Source organism: Myodes glareolus, chromosome 1 (assembly GCF_982192425.1).
Source record: "Myodes glareolus chromosome 1, mMyoGla1.1, whole genome shotgun sequence".
NCBI lineage: Eukaryota > Metazoa > Chordata > Mammalia > Rodentia > Cricetidae > Myodes > Myodes glareolus.
In genome coordinates, this window is record NC_142026.1 from 75010042 (window position 1) to 75037477 (window position 27436).

Genomic DNA, 27436 nt, shown 5'->3' on the forward strand with positions numbered 1-27436 from the left:
TACATTTCTACGTGTCATTTACTGGGTAGGTACATGATTCTGTGATTAATGACCATCTCGTGTACAAGATGCAAACTCACTGAGGACGCCAGGGACCCTATTTTACCTCGAGCACAAGGCCTAGCGGTTACGCAAACACACATAAAATTTCCAGAAATGGATGAATGGATGCGCCTGCGTTTATGTCCCCTCCTCCCTAGCACCGCCTTCTGTACCCATTACCTGGTACACAGTAGGTGCTTAATAAGCCCTTGTCGAAAGATGAATGAAAAAGTGAGCTAAATGTCAGCGCACCCCTCCCTTGGCCTTTGCCTTCTGCGGGCCTGTCTCTTTATACAGAACATGTGTATATATAGTTGTAGATGTAACTCTATATTCATGTGTTATGAGCCCCTCTCCAGGAGTTGGGCTGGGCTGGGCTGGGAGTCCCTCCCTTCCCTCCCCCCCGCCCCGCCCCCACATGCACACAGCAAAACATTTAAAAAGAAAACATCTCAAAACTGCAAAAAACACCACGGCCCTCCCTCCCTCCCCTGAAATTCCCCCCACACAAAAATAAAACACAGCGCTCCCACGCCTGAGCCCCTTTTCCTGTCCCGTCCCCCTCCCCAAGGGTCCCTGCTTCAGAGCGTGTCGGGGGTAGAGGGTGTGCAGGGGCGCGGGGAGGGGCTGGAAGGCCCAGCGGTGTCCAGCGCGCTCGCGGGGATAGAGCTGGGGGGCACCCCGATCCGGCGGCCTTGTTGCACGCGCGCCCGCGCACGCGCCCCGGACGCGCCCCCCGGCTCCCCGCGAGGGCGAGCACCCCTACACTGGCGTGGTTTTCCTGTTGAGCGTGTTGGTGTTGGACGCGGCGGCCTCTTTGGACAGGGTCCCGGGCGCGGGTGCTGCAGGAGCGGGCGGCGCGGGCGCGGGCGCAGCGGGAGGTCCGGTGACCGTGACCGTGACGCCGGACGCCGCCTCCTTGGGGAAGGCGTTGTGCAGCGTGAGGAAGCCCGCTGCGCCCCCGCGGTCCCGCTCGGCGCCCGCCCCGCCGCCCCCCGTGCCTCCGGCCGCCCCACCATAAGCGCCCACACCGCCGCCGCCGCCGCCGGCCCCGGCGCCCGCCAGCCCAGCAGCCACGCTGCCCTTGGACGGGTCGCGACTGAGCGTGTACATGGAGATGTCCGTGGAGGCGAAGCCCGGACCCCCGGGGCCGCCGGGAGACGCGTCCCGCGACGGCGATGCCTCGCTGGAGCCTCGGGAGCTGGAGCGGGAGCGGCGGCGGTAGCGGAAGCGGTAACTGGGCAGACGGAGGATGGCCGAGGGGCCGCTCCCGCCACTGCCGCCCGCGCCGCCGCCGGCCTTGAGCAGGTCCGAGCGAGATTGGCAGTGCGCCTCGCGGCTGCGCTCGATGTAGATATTGACGGCCAGCACGCCGATCACCTCGGCCAGGATGAAGGACAACCCGCCAAAGTAGAAGGACCAGCCGTACGAGTAGTGGTTTTTCTTCTCCTCGTCCCTCTTGGGGCCCGGCTCGCCCGCGTTGGCCGATATGTACACGATCACCCCGATGATGTTGCTCAGGCCTGGATGGAGATGGTCATGTGGGAGCCTAGAGGACCTCCAGTCCTCTGGCCGTCTTAATCCCCTGAAGTCTAAACCGGGGCCTCCACTGGGCTAGGCTCCACCCCAGGAGTATAAGCCCTGAGACCCACTAAGCTAAAAACTGCTCCAGGAGTCTAGGCCCGGCTGCCACTGGTTAAACTCCACTCTTGGTTAAACACTTATGTCCCGCCCATCTGGTCTAAGCTCCACCCACTGGCCTAAACTCACTCAGGAGTCTAAACCCACCTCACTGGTCTGATTTTTTACACCCAAGAGACTAAAATTCACCTCTATCGGACCGAATTCCACCCAGTAGTCTTAAGTCCTGAGCCCATTAAGCTAAATTCCACCCCTGTTCCCACTGGACTAAACTCTACTCCCGCAGTCTTAGCCCTGCTCGCTAAACTCCACCCAAGAACTTAAGCCCCACCGGTGCTGGGCTAAATTCCACCCTAAGAGTCTAAGCCCCACTGCCATCGGTATGAATTTCACCCCCAAATAGTTTAAGTATCACTCCAATGGGCTAACTCCTCCTCAAGAATCTAAACCCACCAGAGGAATCCAAGTTCTGTTCCCACTGGCATAAACCATCTTCCGGAATCTAAGTCCCATCTTCATTGGTCTACACTCCCACTTCAGAAATCTATACGCCCCTCCCCCATTGGCCTAAAATACCTCCCTTGGAGATCTAGCCTCTGCCCTCTGAGTTAGCGCCACCCCCACCCCTTAATCTTGGCCCCATCCCTACCCGGCCCTGGCCCCTTCTCCAGTCATCAGTTCCACATGCCTTACCTATATAGGTCTAAATTGCACTCTTATGTGGTCAAGGCCTTGCCCCCAGGAGGACTCAGACCTTACCTTGGAGAGTCCTAACAATGGCTAAGAATAGCCCATCCCTGTCCTAATGATCTTGATTCCTCCCACAGTTTAGGTTAATCACCCCCAAGTAGTTCAGGTTCTGCCCCTTCTTATCTAGCCTCCATGGATCTAAATCTCCCCAACACACATACACACATCTAGGCCCAACACTGAATGGTCTCAAATCTAGCCTTGGTGAGGTAGTCCCAGGTTCAGTTTTCAGATCCTGTCCAAAGTATAAACCCGGATTTCCCCCCCCCCCCCAGATCCCTCCCTCTGCTCATTTTTTGTTGTTAATGGCATAATTCCACTTTAAATCTCTAAGATCTGCCCATTGATGACCTAACCCTCCCTGCACTATAGAGTACTGGCCTTACCAGCCTTAAATGCACCCTAATTAGAATAAATCTTCCTACTCCAAGTCCAACCTCCAGTTTTCTAAACCCCAGGCCCTGTAGGTATAGATCTAGACCACTCCTCTCCACAACACATACTAGGCTATTTAAATGTCTTAAACTCCTTTCTAGGATTGCAAGCCCCACATTCATTAATCTAATCTCCAAGGGTGTGGGGGGGTATATCTATACCCTGTTACCCATTGGTCTAAGTCATCCTGGAGAATCTAAAGCAAGCCCCGCTTTCATTGGCCTAAACTGCATCCTTGTGTACTAGGGCGTTTCCTGCATTCTGCCCTACATTCCAGTCCTAATCATACCTTTAATGAACAGGTCTAAGCTCTGTTCTTAAGTCTCATTATCCTGGTGTGTGCTACCCTAGGCCAGTTTTATTTGAGGTTGGGGGGAGTCTTTATTTTGAGATTTCTCACAAAGCCTAGGCAGTTCTCAAACTCTTCATGTAGCCAAGGATGACACTGAACTTCTGATCCTCCTGGGCTGCAGGTAGGCATCACATCTAGGGGGTTATCCTGGCTGGGGATGGGACCCATGCTTTTGTGTACTCTATTGCCCAGGCACAAGCACAACCCAAGGCCCTAGCTCTTGCGGAAACCAACTTCAAATCCTGGCCTCGGTCTAGCTTCTTGCATAACCTATCTCCCATTGAATTTCCCAGAAAATAGCCTTCTTATTCAAGCAGGCAAAGCTTGGTCTTCACACCTTCAGTTTCATTTCCCTGGGCCTAGAGCAGTGGTTCTCGACCTTCCTAATGCTGTGGACCCACCCCCCCCCCCGAGTCAAAACAATTATTTTTGTTGCTACTTCATAACTGTAATTTTGCTACTGTTATGAATCGTAATGTAATTATCTATATGCAGAATATCTGATATACGACCTCCTGGGAAAGCATTGTTTAACCTCTCAAAGGGGTCGCAACCCACTGAGAACCTCTGGCCTAGAGGGTTTTTCTTAGAACCAGCCCCTTTTATGATCCACTCAGGTCAATTTCTTCCTCTTCAGCTCCAGTCCCACCTCCCTATCGTTAGACTCCTAGTGTCTCAGGTCCCCTCCTCCATCCCAGACGCCTCCTTCAGTTCTCTAGGACAGCTAGGGAATCCGCTCCTTGCCTCCCACTTTACTCACAGACACCAGTCTGTGCATGCACAAACTAAACCTAAACCTACCTTACCCAGCATGGGAGGAGCCTAGGAAAACTCCAGTCCCCAGGGGGCGCTTGGGGCAGGCTGGATTTGCAGTCACATGCGCCCATGCACACGCAGACACCCACGCGTTCGTGGGTGGCCCGCCGCCCGTTCTCTCTGCCTCTCACCTGCTGCCACGAACAGGATCCCCGCGCCCAGGATGATGTTCCTTTTGGATTTGTAGACGCGGGAGGCAGCTACGCACACGCCCCCGAGCAGCAGCAGGATGGCGCTCAAGATCGGGAAGATGCTGGAGGCCCGGACCACTCCTGAGGGAAGGAAAGAAAAGAGAAGGAACGAGAGGAGAGCGCGTGGGCTGTCAGGCGGGCCACTGAGCCCCAGGCCCACCGCACCTCCTGCCTGCTTCCCTCTTTGCTTAGCTAAATTTAAGTCGCTAATTCTGCCTCTCTGGGTCTTTTCCTTTTCATCTCATTCTCCCTCCTGATTTTAAAGTTTCTTTGTTTGTCCACCCCACCTCCCCTCTTTTTTCTCTTCACCTTTATCACGTTTCTCTCTCCCACTGCTTTTCTTTCTCCTTGTCTTCATCCCTCTCTTGTTTGTATCTTCAAATTTCATCCCTCGCTCCCTCCCTGGGTGTACATCCTGTCCTTCTTTATCTCCTTTTTTTTTCTTTCTACTTTTTCACTCGTGCATTCCCTCTCGTTCCTAAAATCCTGGACAGTCAGATTCTATTATTGCTGAGCCTGGTTAGAGCAGCCAATCATAATTAAGACTTTGCCACTATCTCAAGATAACAGCCCAATCGCAGTACATGCTTCCCCAGGGGAGTAGTCAGTCCAGGCGGCAGATTGCAGGCCCAGCGCAGCAGCCAATCTACAACCTTTTACTATACAAAGTTGCCCGGCCATAGACATTCAACCGACCAATCATCACCCAGGATTCCCTGCTGGGCCTGCCCCTCTGGCCCGGGAGCTGAGCTGCTGGACCTGGATTGCCTGGGAAGGGAAACTAATCTAGGAGTGAGGTTCAAGCTCCCTCCAGTCCCGTCCCCCGCCCGTCTCCTTCCAAGAACTCACATTGTCCTTCCTCATCCCTCCCGGATCCTCGACCCCCACCTCCACCCCGCCCACGTACGGAGCAGGTACTCCGCGCTGTCATGGTCGTAATCCGTGTCCTCCGGAAAGTGGTTGATCTTCACGCAGACACCTCTTTTCAACCCTGGAGAGGGGATGGGGACGGTCGGGTCGTCAGACTTAGGGACCGGCAACCCCTGTGTTCTGAGAAGACCCTCCCCTACTCAGATGCACACCCCCAGACCCCAATTTTAAATCCCGCTCTCTCTGGGTTGATTAAGAGGTAGGAATCTTAGTCCACAACTGGTGTCGGGGCAAACTTTGCACCCCTCAGATCTGTTTCCCACCTGTATTAAGAATGCTTTTTAAAGGAAGAGAAGGGGGCGGGACAGGGAGAGGAAAGGGCAGGTGTGGTGGCACAAGCCTGTAATCCCAGCACAACGCCAGAAGTAGAAGCAGGAGGGCAGGAGCTTCGTGGTCACTCCTGGCTACACAGAGAGTTCGAAGGCCAGCCTGGGATGCTTGCGATCCTGCCAGAGAGGGGAGGGGAGGAGAGAGAAGACAGGAGGAAAGGGGAGGGAGAAAGACAATACCTCAGAGGCTGACATCCTTCCAAGTATCCACTACTAGAGACCTTTGCTCTCAGTTTATGTGGCTTCCCATTTTCCCTCCAAGAAGTCAGTGTTGTCGCCATGTCGAGGCACCCTTGTACCCTAAGCTTGTTGAAAAAGCTGGAGATGCATGGAAAAACCAGGACTCCGAAAACACTGCAGCTCCTGAGAACCAAGAGATCATCCTGCAGCTTCATTCCATCCTCTCTCTGACCCTCACCCTCCCACCCACTAGAACCTATCTATTTCAGTCTGTGGGAGCAGATTGTTTTATTGCCTGTGGTATATAGTCTGAGAACACAAAATGCATAAATACATTCATTCTTAAACCCAAGCTCCCTCCAACTTGCTGGTCTTTGCAGATGTAATAATTACTCTGCAGATACAGTTAAGGAGTACACACATGCACACACATGTGTACACACAAGTTGGACCTTCTAGGGCTAACAGTTCCCTAGGCCGTCCCTTGTAGTACATGCATCAGGTAGACTTTTTGATATTCTTTATCTTCTGCAAGCTGGGAGTTCCTAAAGGTGGGGGAAGGACAACTAAAATTTGACTTCTTGTATTCCTACCGTTGAATGCCATAGAGCCTGGCTCCCAGGATACCTCAAGGAAGGGATGGATGGATGGATGGAATGAATAATGAATGACTATAAAGATGGCAGAAAGAGGTTGGAACAAGTGAGGCAAAGGAATGCAGGAGAAGAAATGGGAATAAAGGGGGAAATGGAGGGATGGAGTCTGAGGCAGTGAGTAATGCTGTGAGGATCCGATGGTTAGGTGCTTCCTGTGCTGGACAAGTCACTTGATGTGCACTGAAAGAGAGCTTTAGGGGCTGGAGAGGTAGCTCGGTGGGTAAAAGCACTTGCTGCTCTTCCAGAGGTCCTGAGTTCAATTCCCAGCATTCACATGGTGGCTCACAACCATCTATAATGAGATCTGGTGCCCTCTTCTAGCCTGCAGGCATACATGCAGGTGGAACACTGTGTACACAATAAATAAATAAATAAATAAATAAGTAAGTAAGTAAATAAATAAATAAATCTTTTTTAAAAGAGAGAGACCAACAGACAGAGAGAGCACTTGCTTCTCTTACAGAGATCCTAGGTTGAGTTCCCAAAATTCTCATTGTTAGCATTCAGGCACACCTGGCCCACCCCTTGGAGACTGACAAAGTACTTCACCCTGTGTGCGTGCTCAGTATGCAGACTGTAGCTCCTTCCTTTAAAAGGCAGAACTCTGCCTGCTTTCTCTCTCTTCCCTTCTCTCCAGCCCATACCAGTCTCTCTCTCTCTCTCTCTCTCTCTCTCTCTCTCTGCCTGAATGTTAACACACATTCCATCTAAAACCTTCCCTAACTTCGGTCCTGGGGGATTCAATGACCTTTTCTGATTTCTATGAGCACCAGGCATGCTTATAGTGCACATATATACAGCAAGGCAGAACATGCATAGATAGAAAAATAAATCTTTTTTAAATCCTACTGTTTTCTGTTACCATCCTTATTCTGTCACCTTGTTAACATCTGTACTTATTGTTTCTGTGCCTTCACATATAAAGATTCAAAGAATAAGACCTAATTCATTGTGTTGATCCAGATAAACATACCTGAATGTTCTGTTGATCTATTGTAACCTGTGCTGGTCAGTTTCGTGTCAATTTGGCACAAGCTAAAGTCATTTGGGAAGAGCTAACCTTAATTGAGAAAATATTCCCACCAGATTTGCCTGTGGGAAAGCCTGTGGTGCATTTTCTTGACTAATGATTGGTGTGAGAAAACCTAGATCACCATAGTTGGTGCCACCACTGGACTGGTTGTCCTGAGTGCTATAAGAAAACAGGCTGACCGGGCAGTGATGGCTCACACCTTTAATCCCAGCACTCGAGAGACAGAGACAAGTGGATATCTGTGAGTTAGAGGCCAGCCTGATCTACGGAATGAGTTCCAGGACAGCCAAGGCTACACAGAGAGACCTTGTCTTGAAAAACAATAAACCAAAAAAGAAGAATTAATGAATGAAAGAAAGAAAAGAAAAAAAGGAAGGAGGAAGAAAGGAAAAGAAAATAGAAAACAGGCTGAGCAACTTCTGAGGAGCAAACCGATAAGTACCACTCTTACATGATCTCTGTTTCAGTTCCTGCCTTGAGTTCCTGTCCTGACTTCCCTTCATAATGGCCTGTAAACTGTAAGACAAAATTAACTTTTTTCTCTCCATGTTGCTTTTGGTCACGATGTTTTATCACAGCAATAGAAATCGTAGATAGTACCCATTGTTCAGATGAGGAACATAAGGCAGAGAAAGGCTCAACAATTCAGCACTGATGTGAACACCAAAGTGTTCACACACGCACCACTGGAGTGCCAGCATCAGGCCTGTCCATCAATGCAATTCCAGAATCTCAAATACTGTCTCACCCATGGCAAATGCTTAATAAATACTTGTGATAAGGACTGGGTATATAGTCCCAAATGGTAGAGTGCTTGCTTGATACACACAAAGCCAGAGGTCCTAACCCTAGCACAGCATAAAATGGATGCTGTGATGCATGCCTGTATTCCTAGCACCAGAACGGAGAAAGGCAGGAAACTCAGAAGTTCAAAGTTGTCCTTAGTTCCATAGCAAGTCAGAGATTAGCCTGTGCTACAACACAGGAAAAGAAAATAAAAGAAAGAGAAAGCTTGTAATGAAAGAATGAGTGAATGGGCCAAGATGCAAGTAAAATGGTGTTCAGGAGCCCGCAAGTAGGCTTGATGGATAAGGAGCTTGTTGCCAACCTGATGATCTGAGTGAGTTCCATCCCCAACATTCACATGGTGGAAGGAGAGAATCAACTTTCCAAAGTTATCCTCTAAACTCCATGTTCATGTTCATTATGGTGCACATTCTCAAAAATGAGCACAGATGCACATTTGAGCACACACACACACACACACACACACACACAGAGAGAGAGAGAGAGAGAGAGAGAGAGAGAGAGAGAAAATACATAAATAGATTGATCTAATTTAAAAAAATCTTGAAAAGATGTCAGAGACCAGAAAGACAGCTCAGCAGTTAGTGTATCATATCTCTGCAGAGAACCTGAGTTCTATCACCCAGCACCCACATCTAGTAGCTCACAACCACCTGTAACTCCAGTTACAGGGGAATCTGATGCCCCCTTCTGGCCTCAGTGAGCACTGCACTCACATGCACATACACAGACACACATACATTTTAAAAAATATATTCAAAGCTGTGTGGTGGTGATGGTGGTGTGCCTTTAATACCAGCACTTAGGAGGCAGAGGCAGTCAGATATCTGTGAGTTCAAGACCAGCCTGGTCTACAGAGAGAGTTCTAAGACAGCCAGGATGGTTAGGATGGTTATGCACAGAAACTCGGCCTCAATAAATAAAAACAAGCAAACAAACAAAAACCCCATATATTCACTGTCACTAATCATTAGGGAAACACAGTGACAACTATAATGAGATAGTATCTTCTTGCTTTGCTCTGGTTTGGTTTGATGATGAAGGGCCTCACTGTGTAGCAAGGCTCGCCTCAAACTCATCATCTTCTCTTCTCAGCCTCCCAAATGCTGGGATGGTAAATGTGCAGTACCACACTCAGCCCAAGAGGCCATCTTGTATCCACTGGGACTACAGAGGGCAGAAAATCAGATAACAAGTGTTGACAAAATGTGGAGAAATGGGAAAATCGTGTGCACTACTGGCAGGAACAAAGGGTAATGCAGCCACTGGGGGACACAGTGCGGTGTGGAGGGTCCTCCAAAAGTTAAGGACAGGTGACCTGGAGAGAGGGCTCAGTGGTTAAGAGCACAGTGACCTGAAATCAGTTCCCAGCTCCAACATGGCAGTTCACAACCGCCTCTAACTCTAGTTCCAGTGGATCTGATGCCCTCTTCTGAATGTTAAGAGCACAAGGCAGACATGTGGTACACAATCATTCATGCCGACAAAACACCCATATACATGAAATGAAATAAATAAACAAACCTATTTTTAAGTTAAAAATCATAATGTTACATGACCCAGCAACTTTACTTCAGGACTTCAACCTGAAGGAATTGCAAACAGCAATGTGAAGGAGAATTAATACGCTCATGTTCTCAGCAACATTCAAGGTAGCCAAAAAGTGGGAGCAAAAAACATGACGGCTTGTAATGCCAGCTCCTATACGGTGGATGCAGGAGGATCAGGAGTTCAAAGTCATCATAGGCTATATATTGACTCAAGGCCAGTCTCAGCTACATAGTACCTTGTTAAAAAGCAAGAAGAATCCAAATTCTCTTCTAACATGAATGCACAAGACAAAGCAAATGTAATGTATACAATGGAGTATTATTGAACCCTTTAAAAGGAAGTGTAATGATGATGTACTTAGTGCTACATCTCTAGTGTTGTCCCAACACACCAGAGGACCTGGGTTTGATTCCCCAGAACCTCCTAAAACAGGATGATGACATATAAGTCTCTCATCCCAGCAGGAGCATCATGAGTTCAAGGTCATCTCAGCCAGTTCCTGACTTACCTGGGCTACCCAAAACTGTTTTTCAAAACCACTACAAGCCAGGCATGGTGGTGAATGTCTTCCTAGTACTCATGAGACAGAGACAAGAGGAGCTCTATAAATTTGAGGCCATCCTGATCTACATAGTGAATTCCAGGACAGCCAGGGCTATGTAGAGAGACTCAGTGTCAAAAAACAAAGGAAAAACCTCAAACACGCAACAACAACAAGAATCAAAACAATCACCACAACAGTAAATTTCGATCTACAAGTGAAGTTGTGACAAGAATGAAACTGCCACAATTAAACCATCATCGTGTATCATTCGTATATGCTAATAAAAAACTTACCAAAAGAGAATTATGAAACTCCCTATAAGGTCGCTGAACTTTGAGGTTATGATGCTATGTGAAATAAGCCAGGCACACGGACAAAACATGTATGATTTGGCTGTTAAAATGGCTCAACCCATAAGGGTGTCAGCCACCAAGCCTTAGGATCTGAGTTTAATCCCTGGGACCCATATGGTAGAAGGAGAAAAACGACTCCCAAAAGTTGTCCTCTTGCTTCTTGCTCCTGCATTGGTACAGGCATACTCACCCACCCACATATATACACACATACATGAACACTAAGAATAAATTTAAAGCCAGGCAGTGGTGGTGCATGCCTTTAATCCCAGCACTTGAGAGGCAGAGGATCTCTGAGTTAGAGGCCAGCCTAGTCTAGAGAATGAGTTCCAGGAAAGTCAGGATTATACAGAGAAACCTTGTCTCAATAAACCAAAAATAAGAAGAAAAACAGGAATAAATTTAAAATGTAATAAAAAAAAACCTTACAAGTGGCACCTGGAGAAATCAAACTCAAAAATACAGAAAGCAGAATAGTGGTGACCAAGGTGAAGAGAGAGGGAATGGAGGAAGGTTCGGTGGACAGTGTTTCAGTTTTTGCAAGATTCTCAGGTGTTGTGGAAATTAGTTATAGAACACCATGAATGCTCTCAGCATTGCTGATCTGTACGCTTAACAGTGAGTACGGTGGTACTAGCAATGTAACTCAGCAGGTAGAATGCCAGCCTGCCGTACCGACGGACCCAGGTTCAATACCCCAGGAATCAGGAAGCCGAGGCATTCGAGGTCATCCACAGCCTCAACCTGCTCGTGGCCCACCTGGCTGTGCGAGACCTTGTCACAAAACGACATAAAACAAAACAAAGCAGCACAGTAACGGAAAATGAGATCACCGCTCCCTCTGGATGGAGAGCATGGCTTGGAGGGTGAAAACACATGCCGTGCAAACTTGACAGCCTCATCTGATCCCCAGAACCCATGCAAAAAGCCAGACGGAGTGGCACATACGTGTAATCCCCACACCAGGATGAGATAGGAGATGGAAACAAGGAAACTGCCCCGAAGTTCACTGACCAGCTAGCCAAGACTATGCACCATGGCAGAAACAAGAAAGACCCTGTATCTGTGAGGTTGGGAAGAATCAATTCCTCAGTTGTTCTGTGCCCTCCGCACATGCATCATGACATGCCTCCAGTATGGAATAAAGCAAGAGCATACACACACACACAAATAAAAAATAAGCAAACGTTTTTGTGACAGGGTCTCAACTCTGTAGCCCTGGCTTTCCTGGAACCCACTGTGTAGATCAGGCTAGTCCTGAACTCACTGAGATCTGCCTGCTTCTGCCTCCTGGGTGCTGGGATTAAAGGCATGGACCACTTCATCCTTAAGTACATATTTTTGAAATTAGTAGGATGATATAAACTTATAGTATGTGTATTTCACCGCTATTTAGAAAGAAGGAAAAATATTTTCTGAATGTACATTCTCTCTCTCTCTCTCTCTCTCTCTCTCTCTCTCTCTCTCTCTCTCTCTGTGTGTGTGTGTGTGTGTGTGTGTGTGTGTGTGTGTGTGTGTGTGAAGGTCAGCAGTCAATGTTGGGTGTCTTCCTCAATCACTCACCACTTTCTTCTTTGAAGCAGAGCCTCTTACTGCACCAGAAACTCATCAATTGAGCTAGGTTGTCTGGCCAACAGACCTCTGGACCCTCCTATCTCTGCCTCCCTGATGCTGGGATTATGCTATGGTCATGGGTGCCAGGGATCTGAACCCAGGTCCTAGTGCTTGTATGGCAAACACTTAAACAATTGAGCCATCTCCCCAGCCCATAAATGGTAAATTCCCATGGCAATGTGATGGGTTAAGATGATGGTCTCAGGTTCCCACTTCAGAGTGGTAGGAGTCTCATAAGACTGGTCACCAAACTACACTAAAGGCTGGGCACATATAATTCAGTTGGCAGAGTGAGAACAAAGCCCTACGTCCCATCTGCAGCACTGTATAAACCAAGTGTGTTAATACACACCAGCACTCAAGAAGTGCAAACAAACGATCCAGAGTTCAACCCATCCTCTACTACATACCAAGTTCAAGGTCAGCCTGGAATATTATAATGTTACTAATTATCAACTGGGCACCTAGAAAGTAAGCCTCTAAGCATAGCTGTGAGGGGTTGTCTAGATTAAGGTTAGCCTCCAAGAATGTCTGGGGCTGGAGAGAAGGCTCAGAGGTTAAGAACACTGACTGCTCTTCCAGAGGTCAATTCCCAGCAACCACATGGTGGCTCAAAACCATCTGTAACAGATCTGGTGCCCTTTTCTAGTCTTCAGACAAAACATTGTATACATAATAAATAAATTATAAATTAAGAATAATAATAATAAAACACCAAAATTGGTTTGGGGTTTTTTGTTTTGGTTTGGTTTATTGGTTTTTCAAGACAGGGTTTCACTGTTTAGTTCTGGCTGTCCTAGAACTTGCTTTATAGATCAGGCTGGCCTCAAACTCAGAAATCTCTGCCTCCCGAGTGTTGGGACTAAAAGCATACACCACCACCACCTGGCAAATAAATAAAACTAAATTTCAAAAAGTATGTTTGTAAGGAATTTTTGAGTTAAATTGATGTAGGAAGACTTATTCTAATTGTAGATGGGACCACTCCCTGAGCAAGAGATTCTGAACTATAAAAAGTAGAGAAGGTAGGCCAGGGAGATGGCTTGGCAGGTAAAGGTACCTTCTGTCAAGCCTCATGACCTGGTTTTGATACCGGGAATCCACGTGGTGGATGGAGAGAACTGATTCTGACCACCAGTTATCTTCTGACATCTGCACATGCTCCCTGCTGTAAACTCCCCTCCACCCAAACGTAAATAAATAGGCAAGCAGGCAGATATATGTAATTAAAGAGAAGAGAGCGAGCTGAGCACTAGCGTGCATGTGTTAGACATCGCTCTCTGCTCCTGACTTTGGCTGTCATGTGATTAGCTGCTTTGTGTTCTTACTGCCCTGACTCCCTGCCCCCACAATGATGATGGACTGTAGCCCGTAAATGAGGCAAATGCGCACCCCTTAAGTTGATTTTGTTGAGTATTTTGTCACAGTAAATGGAAAGCAAAGTGAATAGACACTTGAGACTCTGCCTCAAAACAGGGATCAGGGGGTGGGGAGAGAGTGAACAAGACGGCTTGGTGTAAAGGCACTTATCACCAAGCCTATTGATCTGAATTTGATACCCAGGTCTCACATGGTAGGAGAGAACTGGCTCCTACAAGTTATCCTGACACTCACACTCGTTCAAACACACATGAAAACAAGTAAGTAAGATAAAGACTAGAGAATCTAACACACCGTAACAGTACCCTCTCGGCTAACCATGTGCCCGCCACTGCTGAGCATTTGACAGAGGGTTCACTAACTTGTTCAGTACTCAGTACAACCCTCTAGAGTATATAGTGACAGGACCCCTACTTTACAAACCAGGAAACTGAGGCACAGAGTGCTGAGGAAGCTGTCTACCCCACACAGATGCACACAGAAGGAGAGGGTTCAGCCACAGTCAGGTTTTGGAGGTCACAGAGCTCAGACTCTGAGCCAGTTTCTCTGGACTCCCATTCCAGAGCTGCCGAGTCTCAGTCTCCTTGCTGAAAAACGAAGGCAAGGCTGTGGCTCTATAGCGTTCTGGTGTGGTTTCAGAGAAGTGAAACACAGATCCTGTGATGGTTACCGACAGACCACTTTCTAGGCTCTGAGCCCAAGAGGCTAAGAACTTGTACTTTTTGTTTATTTGGGTTTTTGTTGTTGTTTTGGTTTTTCGAGACAGGGTTTCTCTACACAGCCCTGGTTGTCCTGGAACTCGCTCTATAGACCAGACTAGCATAGAACTCACAGAGACCCGCCTGCCTCTGCCTCCTGGGTGCTGGGATTAAAGGCATGCGCATCACCGCCCGGCGATTTATTTTATTTTTAATTGGGGATTGGCAGGTATGTGCACATGAGTACTAGTACCCCTGAAAGCCAGAAGAGGGTGTCAGATCCTCTCTGTGCTGAAGTCAGTCATGAGCTACCTGGCAAGGATTCTGGGACCTGAACTCTGGTCTCTTGGAAGAGTAGCAAGTGCTTTTAACCACTGAGTCGTCTTTCCAACCCTGGGCTAGACAGGAGCTTTTTATGTACAGGGATGGCCCTGAGTCTCTACAACTCTTTCCCCAAGCCCAGGATCTGCCTAATATACAAGGATGTGATGGTTAAGTGGCAGCAGATAGCCGTGGACAAGACACGTGAAGAGCAGGTCCAGCACACGGCGTCCTTCACATGCCTCACACTGTGGGTGCCCCAGCCTGAGTCACTTTCCCTTCTTGGGCCTCCAGCTTGCTGCTCTGACAAACAGGAGCCATAATAATACCTTCCCTGTGGCACAATTGCAAAGACTCAATGAGATAATAAGGCAGGCAAACTGCTGAACGCAGGCATTTGCAGAGTCTGCAGCAATAAATGGGGCCCTGGGTCCAGACTGTTGAATCCCCAGGGAGGAGCTGCCAGCGTAGCTGAGAGTTCTCAGAAAGGGGCTGGAACACAACTGTCCAGTGTGGGTAGCTCCACCCCGATACAGCAACAGACAGCGGCTATGAGGGGGACATCCATTGGATCTTCATAATAAGAAAAGGTGAGAGGAGCAAGGAGGGGGAGGAATAAGGTTCACATTGATTATATGCGATATTTTGGTCACATTTGCTTAAATATTAAGTTCACCTGTTTTTGGATTTTACTGCTAGTAAAACCAAGTGAAATACCAAGCGGCCCCACCGGTAGATCCTAGGCAAACACCCTACCACCAAGCCCTACTCCGAACCTCTAACTGGAAGAGTCTAGGCAGCCATTTTACCACTGAACTACACCACCAGGCCCCTGGCTAGTAAAGTCTAGCAAGTGCTCTATCACTGGCCCACCTTACCCCACCCAATAGCCAATCCCTTGGTGGCTTCTATTCAGGTATTTTACTACTGAACCTCGCCCTCGAGCCCTGGGGATGGGGGGGGGGGTCTAGGCAGGTGCTCTGCACTGAGGCACACCCCCAGACCCTCAGTGTTCCTTCTTGTTCGTTTTAATGTATCTATTTAAAAAAGAAATTATATATAGTATTTATATTATATTTCTGTTGGGCAGTGCTGAGTGTTTAGGGAGGAAGGATTCTGGATTTAAACCCTTGAGATACTCATAAGAAGAAAACAATAATAAGCAGACCAGTAAGTACAGCACCTGCTAGCCTCCTAAGTGTTTTACTTTTACCCATGCAGACTTTCCCAATCTTGTGAGTAAGATACTATATATGGGAGGCTCAGTGGTTAAGAGCACTGGCTGTTCTTCCAGAGGTCCTGAGTTCAATTCCCAGCAACCACATGGTGGTGGCTCACAACCACCTATAATAGGGTCTGACTCCCTCTTCTGGCCTGCAGGTGTACATGCAGAGCACTTATACATAAAATATAAATTTAAAAAATTACAAGGACATTATCATGATCCTCCTTTTGCAATAATGGAAATGAAACTGGGAAAGTTAAAATATACACACAGTCCATGGCCACACTGTTCTCAGTGGCCCCTCTGTCTTGTTTTAGGGTTTATATCTCAAGGCAAAATTCTATACCATTTCAGATACCACAGAGGAAGATGAGACTGATTCCCAGAAGTCCCAGACCCACTGAAGGTCCACCTTCTGCACACCCGAATACCAAGTGGGCTGGAAGTTGGTAGTTCTGTTGCTTTGTTACAGAGCTAAATTTCAGTCCAGTTGCTACAGTGTGTTAACTGTGTGACTCTGGGCAAGACACTGCATCTCTGAGCCAATGCTTTCTCTTGCAGGGGCGGGGGTGGGGTGAGGTGGGGGGCAATAATAGTATCTCTTTAGCAGGGTTATTTGAGCGCCACGCGAATGGCAGCTACAGTAACAGTCAAGTGAGCCTTCACAAGCTAGCTCCGTGACACACTAACCTCCTTTGGTTTACAGCACACCCATCCGGTTTAACCCAACGTCTGACCCTTCCTCCTGTCTCCTGTGAAGTACTTCTCCAGCTCCCTCATATATTAACCCTTTGTGAGAGTTGGTTTTATTTGCAGCTGAACACAACCTAGAGCCACCTGAGAAGAGAGTCACAACAAGGAATTGTTTAGATCAGGGTGGCCTCTGGGGTGTCTGTGGAGGAATGGCTTGTTTGCTTTCACTGAAGTGGCAAGATGTGCCCGCTATGGGTGGTCCCATTCCCTGGACTTGGGTGTCCTGGATTGTATGAGAGAAAGCTGAGCACTAGTATGCAAGCAAGCACCATGCATGCATGCATTTCTCTCAGCTCTTGACTGTGGATGCAATGTGACAAGCTATTTGAAGTGCCTGCCTTGATTGCCCAACAACAATCCACTGTAACCTGGTCCAAGTGTAGGAGAGCAGACCCTGAGGGCATGAAAGCAGAACTGGCCCTGCCTCTTGCTCATCACTGCAAGGGGTGACTTTGCCAGGGGCAATGTTGGAGAGTTCACCCTGGTGGTGAGGATGGGGGAGAGCTGGCAGACTGGCCAACCCTGCAACTCCCCGAGCCCAGAGCCAGAGTTATGAGTTGGTCCACCCCAACATTCACCCCATCCATTATCTGTGGGTGCACATGGAGGGGCCGGCCCTGCAGACCCAGAGCTGCAGGATCTCCACAACACGTGGCAACAGCAGGATATCCCAGAGGAGTCCCAGTGATGGCCCAGCATAGATAGTGTAGCAAAAGCTAGAGGCCTCCAACCAGACCAATGTCACTTTACAATGAACATTTGCAAGTAAATATATGGACTAAAGATTACTGTGTCACACACAACTTCCATGATGAGATTTGTCTTTTTGTCCATTTTTTTCCTTTTCTCTCTTCTTTTTATTCTCTTAAATTTTATTTTATTTTGGTGAAGGGAGTTGCAGGGGCAGAGGGTGGATACAAAGAAATGGGGAAATGACTGGGATCGAAATGCATGATGTGAAAGACACAAAGAATAAATAAAAAGAGCTGGGCTGTGGTGGCTCACACCTTTAATTCTAGCACTTGGGAGGCAGAAGCAGGTGGATCTCGATGAGTTTAAAGCAGCCTGTTCTGCAGAGCTAGTTCCAGGACAACTAGTTAAACAGAGAAATCCTGTCTCAAAAAACCAAAATAAATAGATAAATAGTTTTTTAAAAAAAAAGATGAAAAGGTCCCTTTCTCCTTTAAGCTATTTTTTTGCAAAATATTTATCATAACAACAGAAATGAAATTAGAACACATTTTGACTGTCTTTTTTAAACTTTTTTTTCCTTTTGAGACAAGGTCTTGCTATGTAGCCCAGTTCCATCTGGAGTATGGATACTGCCTTGGAGATCCTGCCTCCAGAATGCTAGGATTGTAGGGGTGGGCCACCATGCCTGGCTTCAAATGTTTTTTGTTTGATTTTTCTTATGCTTGTTTGAATGTCATTCTATGGTATGCTACTTTCTTTGAGAAAGAGCCTCTTGCTCGAGGCTAGGTTGACCAGCAAGCCTCAGAAAAGCATTTACTGCCATGTCTGACTTTTGGTGTTTTGTCATGGGTGTTGGGTCCCTAGAAACTGGAGTTACAGACAGCTGTGAGTGCTATGCGGGTGTTGGGAATTGAACTCAGGTTGTCTGAAAGAGCAGTCAGTGCTCTTAACCACTGAGCCATCTCTTCAGCCCCCCTATCTAGTTTTTTATGTAAGTTTTGGGAATTGAACTCAGGTCCTTGTGTTTGCAAAGAGGGCACTTTATGAACTTAGTCATTTGTTGTGTTTCTTCCTTTTCTCTTCGGTGACTCTGGTCCACACATGCACTGATGCTCATTACACAGACATCTCCAGCCAGGCTGCTGACTCCAGTCTCCCAGACCACATCTCTACCGGGTCAGAACAAGAGGAGGAAAGGACAACAGGCAGACCAGCCCTAACTGAGAATGGTTTCTTCACTTTGTAAAGGATGGAGAAAGTATCAAGACGAATGATTTCCTCGTATCTGAAATGGCATGAAATTCAGCCAGATCTTTTGGCCCAAACCGTTACTACATCTACTTGGGAGGCTGAGGCAGAAGGATTGCAAGTTCAAGGCCAACCTGGGAAAGTTAGTGAGACTGCATAAAAATAAAAAGAAAGCCGAGGGTACAGCTAAGGGGTCGAATGCCTTCCTAGCATACATGTGGCCCTGGATTCAATCTATTAGGGGGAAAAGCCTAGGTGTGGTGGTTCAAGCCTGTGATCTCAGTACTGAGGCTGCTTGCTGAGGCAGGAGAACTGCTGTGAACTGAAGGCTAGCCTCAGCTGCATTGCATGGTCTTGTTGCAAAAGCAAAAATGATAAGCTAGGTATGGGGACTCATTCTATATAATCCCAGTCACTTAGGAGACAGAGACAAGGGGATCTTGTCTGGGTTGATGAAATGGCTCCCTGGGTAAAGGTGCTTGCTATCAAATCTGATGACCTGAGCTCCACCCTGGAACTCGCATGGTAGGAAGAGAATAGAAAATTAGCTGCTGTGGGTTATCTGCTGACTTCAACCAATGTGACCACGACATGAGTGTGTGTATGCCCCCCACAATATTAAATAAATATAACACAATACAAATAAAATTAAAAGATACTGTATTGACTTCCTATTTGAAAAAACAAAGTCCAACCTTGGCTACATAGCAAGTCAGAAATCAGCTTAGGCTACATGTGATCCTATCTCAAAACCCAAACCAAAACACAGAGAAAGAAGAGATGCAGGTGGAGGAAGGAGAAGAAGAAAAGAAGGAAGGGAGAGAAAGAGGGAAGGGGAGGAAAGGAAGAGCAAAGCAGAGGGCACGGAATTCAAATGCCGATGTCCACAAAGGATACTCAGCTCGATGGCGGTCACATTCGGGTGTAGAATGGATGTTTTCACTAGAAGTGGCAACACTGACCGTGTGCTCCACAAAGCCAGAAATAATTACCCCTCTGCATGCTGTAAGCCCTTCAGAGAATGCCGCCTCTCCCATCACTGGCATTATTTCTTAGCAAGCATTCTAAAGCTGACACGTTCATAACTGAGCCAGTGATATCCCTCCTTAATAATGAGAGAAATAGGAGAAAATAAAGGAATTTAAACAAAATGCCCTGCTCTTCCTTCTCATGAACAGATCCCCCATTGTCAAGTGGCTCTGACCAAAACTTCTTCATCACATGGGATTTCTCACCTGAGGTGATTTTTTTAAAATCCCCCAGGGAAGGTAGATAATGTATGGAGACAATTTACAATTTTGGTTGTCACAACTGTTGGGGGTGGGCGGGACTAGACGGAGAATAGAGAAGCAGATCAACATCCTACGATGCTCAGCTCAGCCCCCGCCACACAGAATTCTCAGTCCCAAAATGTCACCGGGGCTGAGGTTCAGAAGCCCCGCCTCCAAGACACCCCTCACCCGTCTCTCCATCTCAGATCCCACAGTTGCTCCATCAGCAATGCCTTCCCACGGGGAACTTTGTAATATACTATGAATTCAAACCACGGCTCCCACATTCTCCCTTCCCACCCTCCCCTGAGCCATTTCTCAACATAGCAGCAAGAGCCATCCATAGATCTTAAGCCAACTCCCGTGGCTTCTCTACTCCAGAGAATTCAGTGGCTCCCATCTCTAGGCAAAAGCTGGATCTTCTGTGGGATACATAAGAACCTGTGACGTCAAGAGCTTATTATTCCTCTGACCATACATTGCTCCCTCCCTACTGTCTGCCAGTCACACTGGCCTCCTGCTAGCGGCCAACACAGATTCATGATCACCTCAGACCCTTTGCAGCCATGATTTCCATAGCCCATGCATCCATGTGTCTTCAACCTCACGTCTTCAGGCCACCAACCAATGTCAACTCCTGTATGAAACACCTCCCATCCTTCTTGATTAACTCACATGCATAACCCTGATATGCCCCCTTTCTCCATTTCTGCTTTTTCTCTATTATTTCCATTAGTCTTTCTCTCTCCTTTCAGAACAGATGATGGTTAAAGTCAGAGATTTGTTTGGTTTTGTCCTCTATTGCTCTTGATTCAACAGGAGAACCTGGGGATCATGGAGATAGGTGGTTGACAACCTATATTCAGTTCCATGAATTTACATGGTGGAAGGAGAGAAATGACTCCCACTAGCTCTCCTCTGATCTCTACCTACAAACCAAGACACACATTCAAACCATACTGACACACATACAAAATTAAAAGGTACAGGATCTGCTACACAGTTTAAAGTCGATTTAAAAAATAAAAGATGAATGGATAAACATACAGATAAATGAGTGAGTGAATGGATGGATGAATGAATGGATGGCATACATTTCAAGGAGGGTTCCAGTGCAAATTCCCATATATGGCTCTGTACTTCAGCCCTGGTGAGGCCGAAGAGTGGACATTAGTGATATGTCCCATAGGGTGGGGGTATCAGAGAAGAGGAGGGACATGGATGACAGTGAGCAAAGGTGACTATGACATCTGATTGACTCCATAGCCAGATCTAAGAAAGTGTTTGCTACTCAAATGGGGCCAGTAGGGGTCAGTTCTGAACACCAGATCTTCTGTGATAGCTCGCCGGAAGCCAGAGGTCAGATCTTTAGGGAGCAGTCTCCCTGCTTTGAAACGCTGGTGACTGACTTTGGTTCCCAGTATGAAACATTCCACGGACTCATCTTCAAAGCCCACCCATTCTTCACTTGAGGTGAGTTATTTGACAGGACAGAGGAATCGGGGCAATAGAAAAAATAAGACAGACAAAAGAGTAAAATGTAAAAATTTCAGCTATTGGTGGTAAGGGAGGAACTTCGAGGTTGCAGGTCCACTCCTCAGTGCCACAGATGAGGGCGAGAAGGCTGAGAAAGGTGGAAGGATAGGGGTCACATGGTAAGGAACCCAGAGTCTTGCTTCACAGCTTCTATATGCATGACAGATATGCAGGAAATTTGCATGAAAGAATTACTAACATGGAGGATGGGCTAGAGAAGGACTGAAGAGAAAGACAGCAGGTGTCCTGGACAAGAAGGGTCCGACAAGGAGACAGGTTTGAGCCTGAAAGCAGCACCCCAAAACAGAAAATACTTGGAGGGAGAGTGGCGAAACAAGGGGTCAGAGAAGAGGAAGCATCCCAAGAGTCTGCTAGGAAGGCATGAGGCCGTGGAGATGAAGCAGAACTGTCCAAATAAGAACTAGAAAGATCAGCATGTGAGCTTGGGAGAAGTTCTGATGGGGAAAGGAGCTAAGCGCTGCAGGTGAAAAGAAGACGGCCTCCAGCAGGGAGAGAGAGCAAGAGAGACCAGAGGAGATCAGAAAGCACAGCTTTGTTTCAATTCTGGGAACCAACAGAGCCAATAGGAGAGGAAAGATGTGAGGAACGGACGAGAATGGGCAGGGCAGATGAAACGGCCTGTGTGTGAAGCTGCTTGCTGCCGAGTGGAACAGCCTGAGTCCCATTCCTGGGACCCACACAGTGGAAGGAGATTATCAATCAACTTCTTCAAGTTGTCTTTGCCTTCCACATTCACACTGGAACTAGCATGCACTAGATAGATACATAGATAGATGAATAGATAGATAGATAGATAGATAGATAGATAGATAGATAGATAGGATAAAAAAATTTTTTAAGGGGGCTGAAGAAATGGCTCAGCAGTGAAGAATACTCCCTGCTTTCCCAAAAGATCAGAGTCCAGATCCCAGCACCCATATTGCACAGCTTACAACGTTTTAATAACTAACTCCAGGGGATCAGAGGCTCTGTTTAGGCTTGTATGGGTACTTGAACACATGCACGTGTGCAAAACACTGACACACACAAATACATGGATGGTAATTCCACACGGCTCACAACCATCTGTAATTCCAGTTCCAGAGGATCCAACACACTCTTCCCGACCTCAAAGATCACGGAGCATGCCCGTGGTACATAGTCGAACCTACAGGCGAAGCATCCATCCACATCATCAAATAAAATAAGAGAAGCACAGAAGAAGGGTTGGGAGGTAGGGCAGAGGAATGCGTGGAATCATAGAGGCTCCAGCAGGGAAGCACACCCCTGGAGACCTTGAGATGGAGATTCAGAACACATTAGCCGTCAATTTGCTGGAGGCACAGGCTTCAGTGGAGGTGGCCAGCCAGGGCCTTCCTGCACCCTACCTTCCAGGCAGCATATCCGCCAGAGGCCTGAGTGTGTAAGGCCCCCAGGGTCCTTCTTCTCCGAGGAGCCGCTGCCCCCACGGTGGGGTGGTCCATCATCACCTGCCGTGAGGTTGGTGGTGTTGCAGATGAGAGCTCGTGTGTAGAGCCAGTAGTCAGTGCTGATGGCGATGGTCATGAGTCCAAAGGCCGCAAACGCGCCTACGGTGGTCAGCAGTACCTGAACGCCCTTTTCGCACCACAAACCCCTCTCTTCATTCCAACGTTTCAATGACTCCAGTTTGACCACAGGTAGCCGGGGGGCCGTGGGCCACCACCGGGGCAGCGGAGGTGGGGCCGTGCCGGCGGCTGGGGGGGATCACAACACAGGCAGAAGCGGGGGCCTCGAGAGGCCAGAGGGGATGGGGACAGCGAGCAGGTGGCTGCAGAGGCGGAGGTCAGAGTGAAGCCATGGTCTCCAGCTGGTGGAGGCAAGAGAGAGAGTTAGTTCTGTTGAGACGGTTTCTTTTTGCCAAAACTGTTCTCCTGCTAATTGCTAATTTCTTTTTCTAACTTTCTTTTTTGTTTTTTTGTGCATTTTTTTTGTTTTGTTTTCTTTTTTTTCTGGTTTTTCAAGACGGGGTTTCTCTGTGTAGCTTTGGACCCTGTCCTAGAACTTGCTCTGTAGACTAGGTTGGCCTTGAACTCACAGAGATCTGCCTGCCTGCCTCTGCCTCCCTGGGTGCTGGGATTAAAGGCCTGTGCTACCACCACCCGACCTTTCCTGCTAATTTCTATTGAAAGATTGTACTTCATCAGCCTTAATCAGCCCATATACTCAGAGGTCATGACCCAGTCCCCTTGATTCCTCTCCTGTGATCCCCACCGTCCTCTTATGAACCCAACCCTTGATTCAAACTCCACTGTTAGCTCCTCCTAAGGAGGTCCCTGCCTCTCTCATCGCTTAATTCCCCTGACCCCCATTACCAGCCTTCCCACATATAGTAACATACATAAACACACACACGCACGCACGCACACACGCACACACACTGTAGGGCACTGCTGAGGAAAAGCCTGTTCATACTTCTCCAATTTTGCCTCTGGCATCTCTCCAATTTAGGAGCCACACTCTCGGGTGCAGATGTAACTGGTAGGTGTTGGCCTAACCCGCTTAAAGCCCTGGGTGCGATTGCAACCACAATATCAACGGGACATGGTGGCATATGCATGTAATCCCAGCACTCGGGAGATAGAGGCAGGAGGACGTCCTTGGCTACATTGCAAGTTGGGGGCTACTTGAGACTCCCATCTAAAGAAAAACAAACAAAAATTGCCCATTAATTCTATGGTTTGGTTTGGTTTTTCCCCTCCTTGACAGAATGCCTCCCTCCCTGTTTTTGTCACTCAATGACACCTTGAGTGTCTCCTATAATTTCCTCAACTCAAGAAAAATAAATCCCTCATTCTCTTCTTAGCTTAAAACAAGCCTTCCCAAGAGACCCTCACTATTCATAGACGTGCAGTATCTGCTCAGTGGCCCTAAGGCTTCCTCAGGCTTCCTCGGTTTCCTCTCTATAGGCCCTTGAGTCTCAGGACTGGCCTTACCACCTTGGATACATCTTTGAAGTACCAGAAGATTAAATAAAAATTCTGATACTGGACTCCTACCTGAGAAATTCCAAGTTAATGGGTCTGAAATGTAGTCAACACCTAGGGTTTTCCAAAAGCTCCCTGGAGAATTTCCAGATCCCCTAAGCTTGGAAGACTATGCCCCCAATCTCTACCACTCGGACTCTCGCAGCTCCTCCTGTCTCTTGGGGGTCGTTCATCCATCTCCCTTCCAACCCCAGAGGCTTGCTATGTTTTGGACTCAAAGAAAACTCCACCTCTGTCTTGCTTTCCAGTATTTGGAACCTGGTCTCTGCTCTCCCTACAACTCACACAAACTCATCTTTCCCCTTGCTTTCTCCTCCATTAAGAAAAATTTGCTCTGTGAGCTTCACAAGGTTTCCTACTCACAGCCATTGCTTCCTCCAGACCCCAATTCCCTCCCATTCAGAACTGTTCTAATATTTAACCTGTGCAAAAATGCAATCGCCTTCCCCTGTTCTGCCCAGCATGCCTTGGCTCTTGCCTTCAGCAGAGACATCTCGCTACAGCCTCAGTAATCAACCCTGCAAGGGATCCCCCAATTCTAGATCTTCCCAGGTGACTCTGAACCCCACACTCTAACAGATTAGAACTTGTCATCCCCAACTTTTGTTTTAACATCATAGAGAATCCTCTTCCCTTTTGCCTATTTTTTCCACACACCACAGCTTTCAGCATCTGTTTCACGGAGGAAAATCCCCTCCTCAGGCCTCACAGACTTCTCTGGAATATCCCCAGTCCTTCCCCACAACAGTCTCACCTGTGCAGGAACTTAGCCCCCATCATCTCCAAAAAAAGAAACACACACACACACACACACACACACACACACACACACAAAGAAAGCAAGCAAGCTACGAAACTACAACTCCCAGTTCCAGACAGTTTGCTCCCTGTCCATTCATTTCTACCTTCTATGAGATCCCCACCGCCGTGCTTCTTCCTGGCTGTGTTGCCTTCACCTGTTTCAACCTCTTCCCTGACTTCTTTCCCAAATCCCAGTGAAGAAGGAGTCTGGAAGCTCCGAGGATGAGAGGCACCAACTAGAAACCCCAGGTCCCAGTACAGGGTGACCTTGGCCTCCCAGTTTCCTCTCTAGCTCGACCGCCCCCACCAGCTGGCCCTGGACTGGGTCTGCTCCCAGGAGGGGCTGTAGAGAAAGGTTGTCTATGGGGGGTGTCTCCATGGCAACGGGCCTAGTGCCCCACACGTGTGTTCCTGCCTACACACACACACACACACACACACACACACACACACACACACACACCACAGCCCCTTCCTGGGCCCATTCCCAGCTTTCCCATTTTTCCAGGTTGGTCCCTGACCCAGACGGAGTTTCCCTCTTCCTGCCTCTGGACATGCCTGTGCCCCTCACCACTACCACAGCAGCCACCTCCACTGTCTTAACAAATTGCTGCTTCTACGGACATGAGCTCTAACCCCAACATGTACCTTATTCCCAAGCCTCGTGGGCCCTACAGCCGGGATGGGGGAAAAGGGACTAGGAGGGACTTTCTCCATCCTTAAAGATTTTAAGAGCTTTTCATTTTTGTCAATTTGAGAGACAATCTGGCTTTGGGGACTCTTCATTGAGTCTATCTGCAACGGAGAAAGGAATAGGGGACCCCCCAATTATAAAGCTTCTGGATAAAATGGGGGGGTCATAGTCCTTCGTTTGAGAGACTAGGTGTTTTTCCTCCCAGAATTAGGGGGTTCATGGAACCTTAAATCTACACCCACCCACCTCCGATTAATAAAAAGATCTCTCACCTCAGTTAACGGTAGATCAACTCTCCGATGCACTGGGGAGGGACGTCCAGCCCCTGCTGCCAGCACACCCCCCAGAAACACCTCTGGACTCCCAATTCTCGCTGCTTCCCCCTCCCCCAGCAGCAAGGGACCCAGGCGTCCGACCTGGTTGAGGGAATGGAGATGAGGAGGCGTACGAAGAATGGGGGTGTAGAGTGAGGGGGAGGGGAGCTGGGGGTAGCTCGGAGCTTGGGCCGTCAGGATGAGAGGGTCGGGCTTTAAAAAAAAAAAAAGGTGAGGAGACAATTTGGTTCTCGTGTCGCTGGGTAAAGTGCGGAGCTGGATGAGAGAAGGAGGGAGGAGGGAGGGAGGGGGAGGGGAGCTGCTGAAGGATGGGGGAGCCTCGGAGAGGAGAGGGATTGGGGGGAAGGGAAGTGGTTAGGGAGCGGGGTCTGAGTGGCAGGAGGAAGCTGATGAAGAAGAGCGATAGATTCAGAGAGGGAGGGAGACAGAAAGAGACAAGGAGAATCGGAAAGAGAGAGAGAGAGAGAGAGAGAGAGAGAGAGACTCAGAGACTGGGAACAGAGGTGGGGGAGGGAAGAATTTGGGGGAGGCAGTGACTGGTAGCAGAAGGAAGTTGAGGAGACACACACAGAGAGAAATATCCAGAGAGAGAAGGGGACAGAAGCAGGAAGAGATGCAAAGAGAGAACAGCAAGAGATGAGGGAGAAATATAAGGGTAGGGAAAGGCTGAAAGGAGAGGGGGTCGGGGTCTGGGTAACAGAAGGGAATAGGAGTAAGAGAGAGTCCATCCAGAGAAGAGGGAGAAGAGACAGATGGGAAGAGAGAGACTGAGAGGATGGGAAGGAAAAGAAATAGAGGAATGGGAGAGATAGAAATTGGGGATGGGGGCAAGGAAGAGAGTGAGGGAGAGACACAGAGAGAGACAGCAAGACAGAGAGAGACAGAGAGACAGAGAGACGGATTATGGGAAAGGGGACCAGCTCAGATGCACTGAGGAAGGCCGAGATAGAGGGCACCTCTGCCCTCTCCCACCCGCACCCCCATCCCCCTGATCCCTACCCCCACCCCCATTTCAAAGCCATCACCCCCACCCCCACTAGCCTCCATCTCTTCAGCATGGCTTGCCGCCGCCACCGCCTCTTCCTGTTGTCATAGCAACAGGATCCAGGCGCCCAGCCAAGGTTGGCAGCGGCGGCCGGAAATGAGGGGAGGGCCTTTTTAAAAAGACCCCAGGAATGCTCTCCCCTCTTTCTCCCCAAAAAATGAAGGGAAAGCTCAACTTCTCAGGGTC

General features: G+C 48.3%; 1 protein-coding gene across 2 annotated transcripts; it reads right to left on the reverse strand.

Moving 5' to 3' along the window:
- On the reverse strand, nt 1-27187 carry Cacng8 (calcium voltage-gated channel auxiliary subunit gamma 8). 2 transcript variants are annotated; one of them, XM_085691475.2, is made up of 5 exons: nt 26143-27187; nt 22738-23198; nt 5135-5218; nt 4168-4308; nt 1-1565 (listed from the first exon to the last, which is right to left on the reverse strand). In XM_085691475.2, exons 2-5 carry the CDS (start codon nt 22913-22915, stop codon nt 805-807), a joined length of 1164 nt encoding a protein of 387 aa, XP_085547601.1. In that variant the 5' UTR covers nt 22916-23198; nt 26143-27187; the 3' UTR covers nt 1-804. The 2 variants fall into 2 exon arrangements, with proteins under 2 accessions (XP_085547601.1, XP_085547602.1); XM_085691476.2 differs by lacking the exon at nt 26143-27187 and adding an exon at nt 25281-25499.
- Between the last annotated feature and the right edge of the window lie 249 nt (nt 27188-27436).

Excerpts from the sequence above, each read along its gene's own strand:
- Cacng8 (XM_085691475.2), bottom strand. The coding sequence starts at position 22,915 with ATGACCATCGCCATCAGCACTGACTACTGGCTCTACACACGAGCTCTC. Across the intron at positions 4,309-5,134 it reads CAGCGCGGAGTACCTGCTCC|GAGTGGTCCGGGCCTCCAGC; the intron begins GTACGTGGGCGG and ends TCCTTCCCTCAG. Across the intron at positions 1,566-4,167 it reads GATCCTGTTCGTGGCAGCAG|GCCTGAGCAACATCATCGGG; the intron begins GTGAGAGGCAGA and ends ATCTCCATCCAG.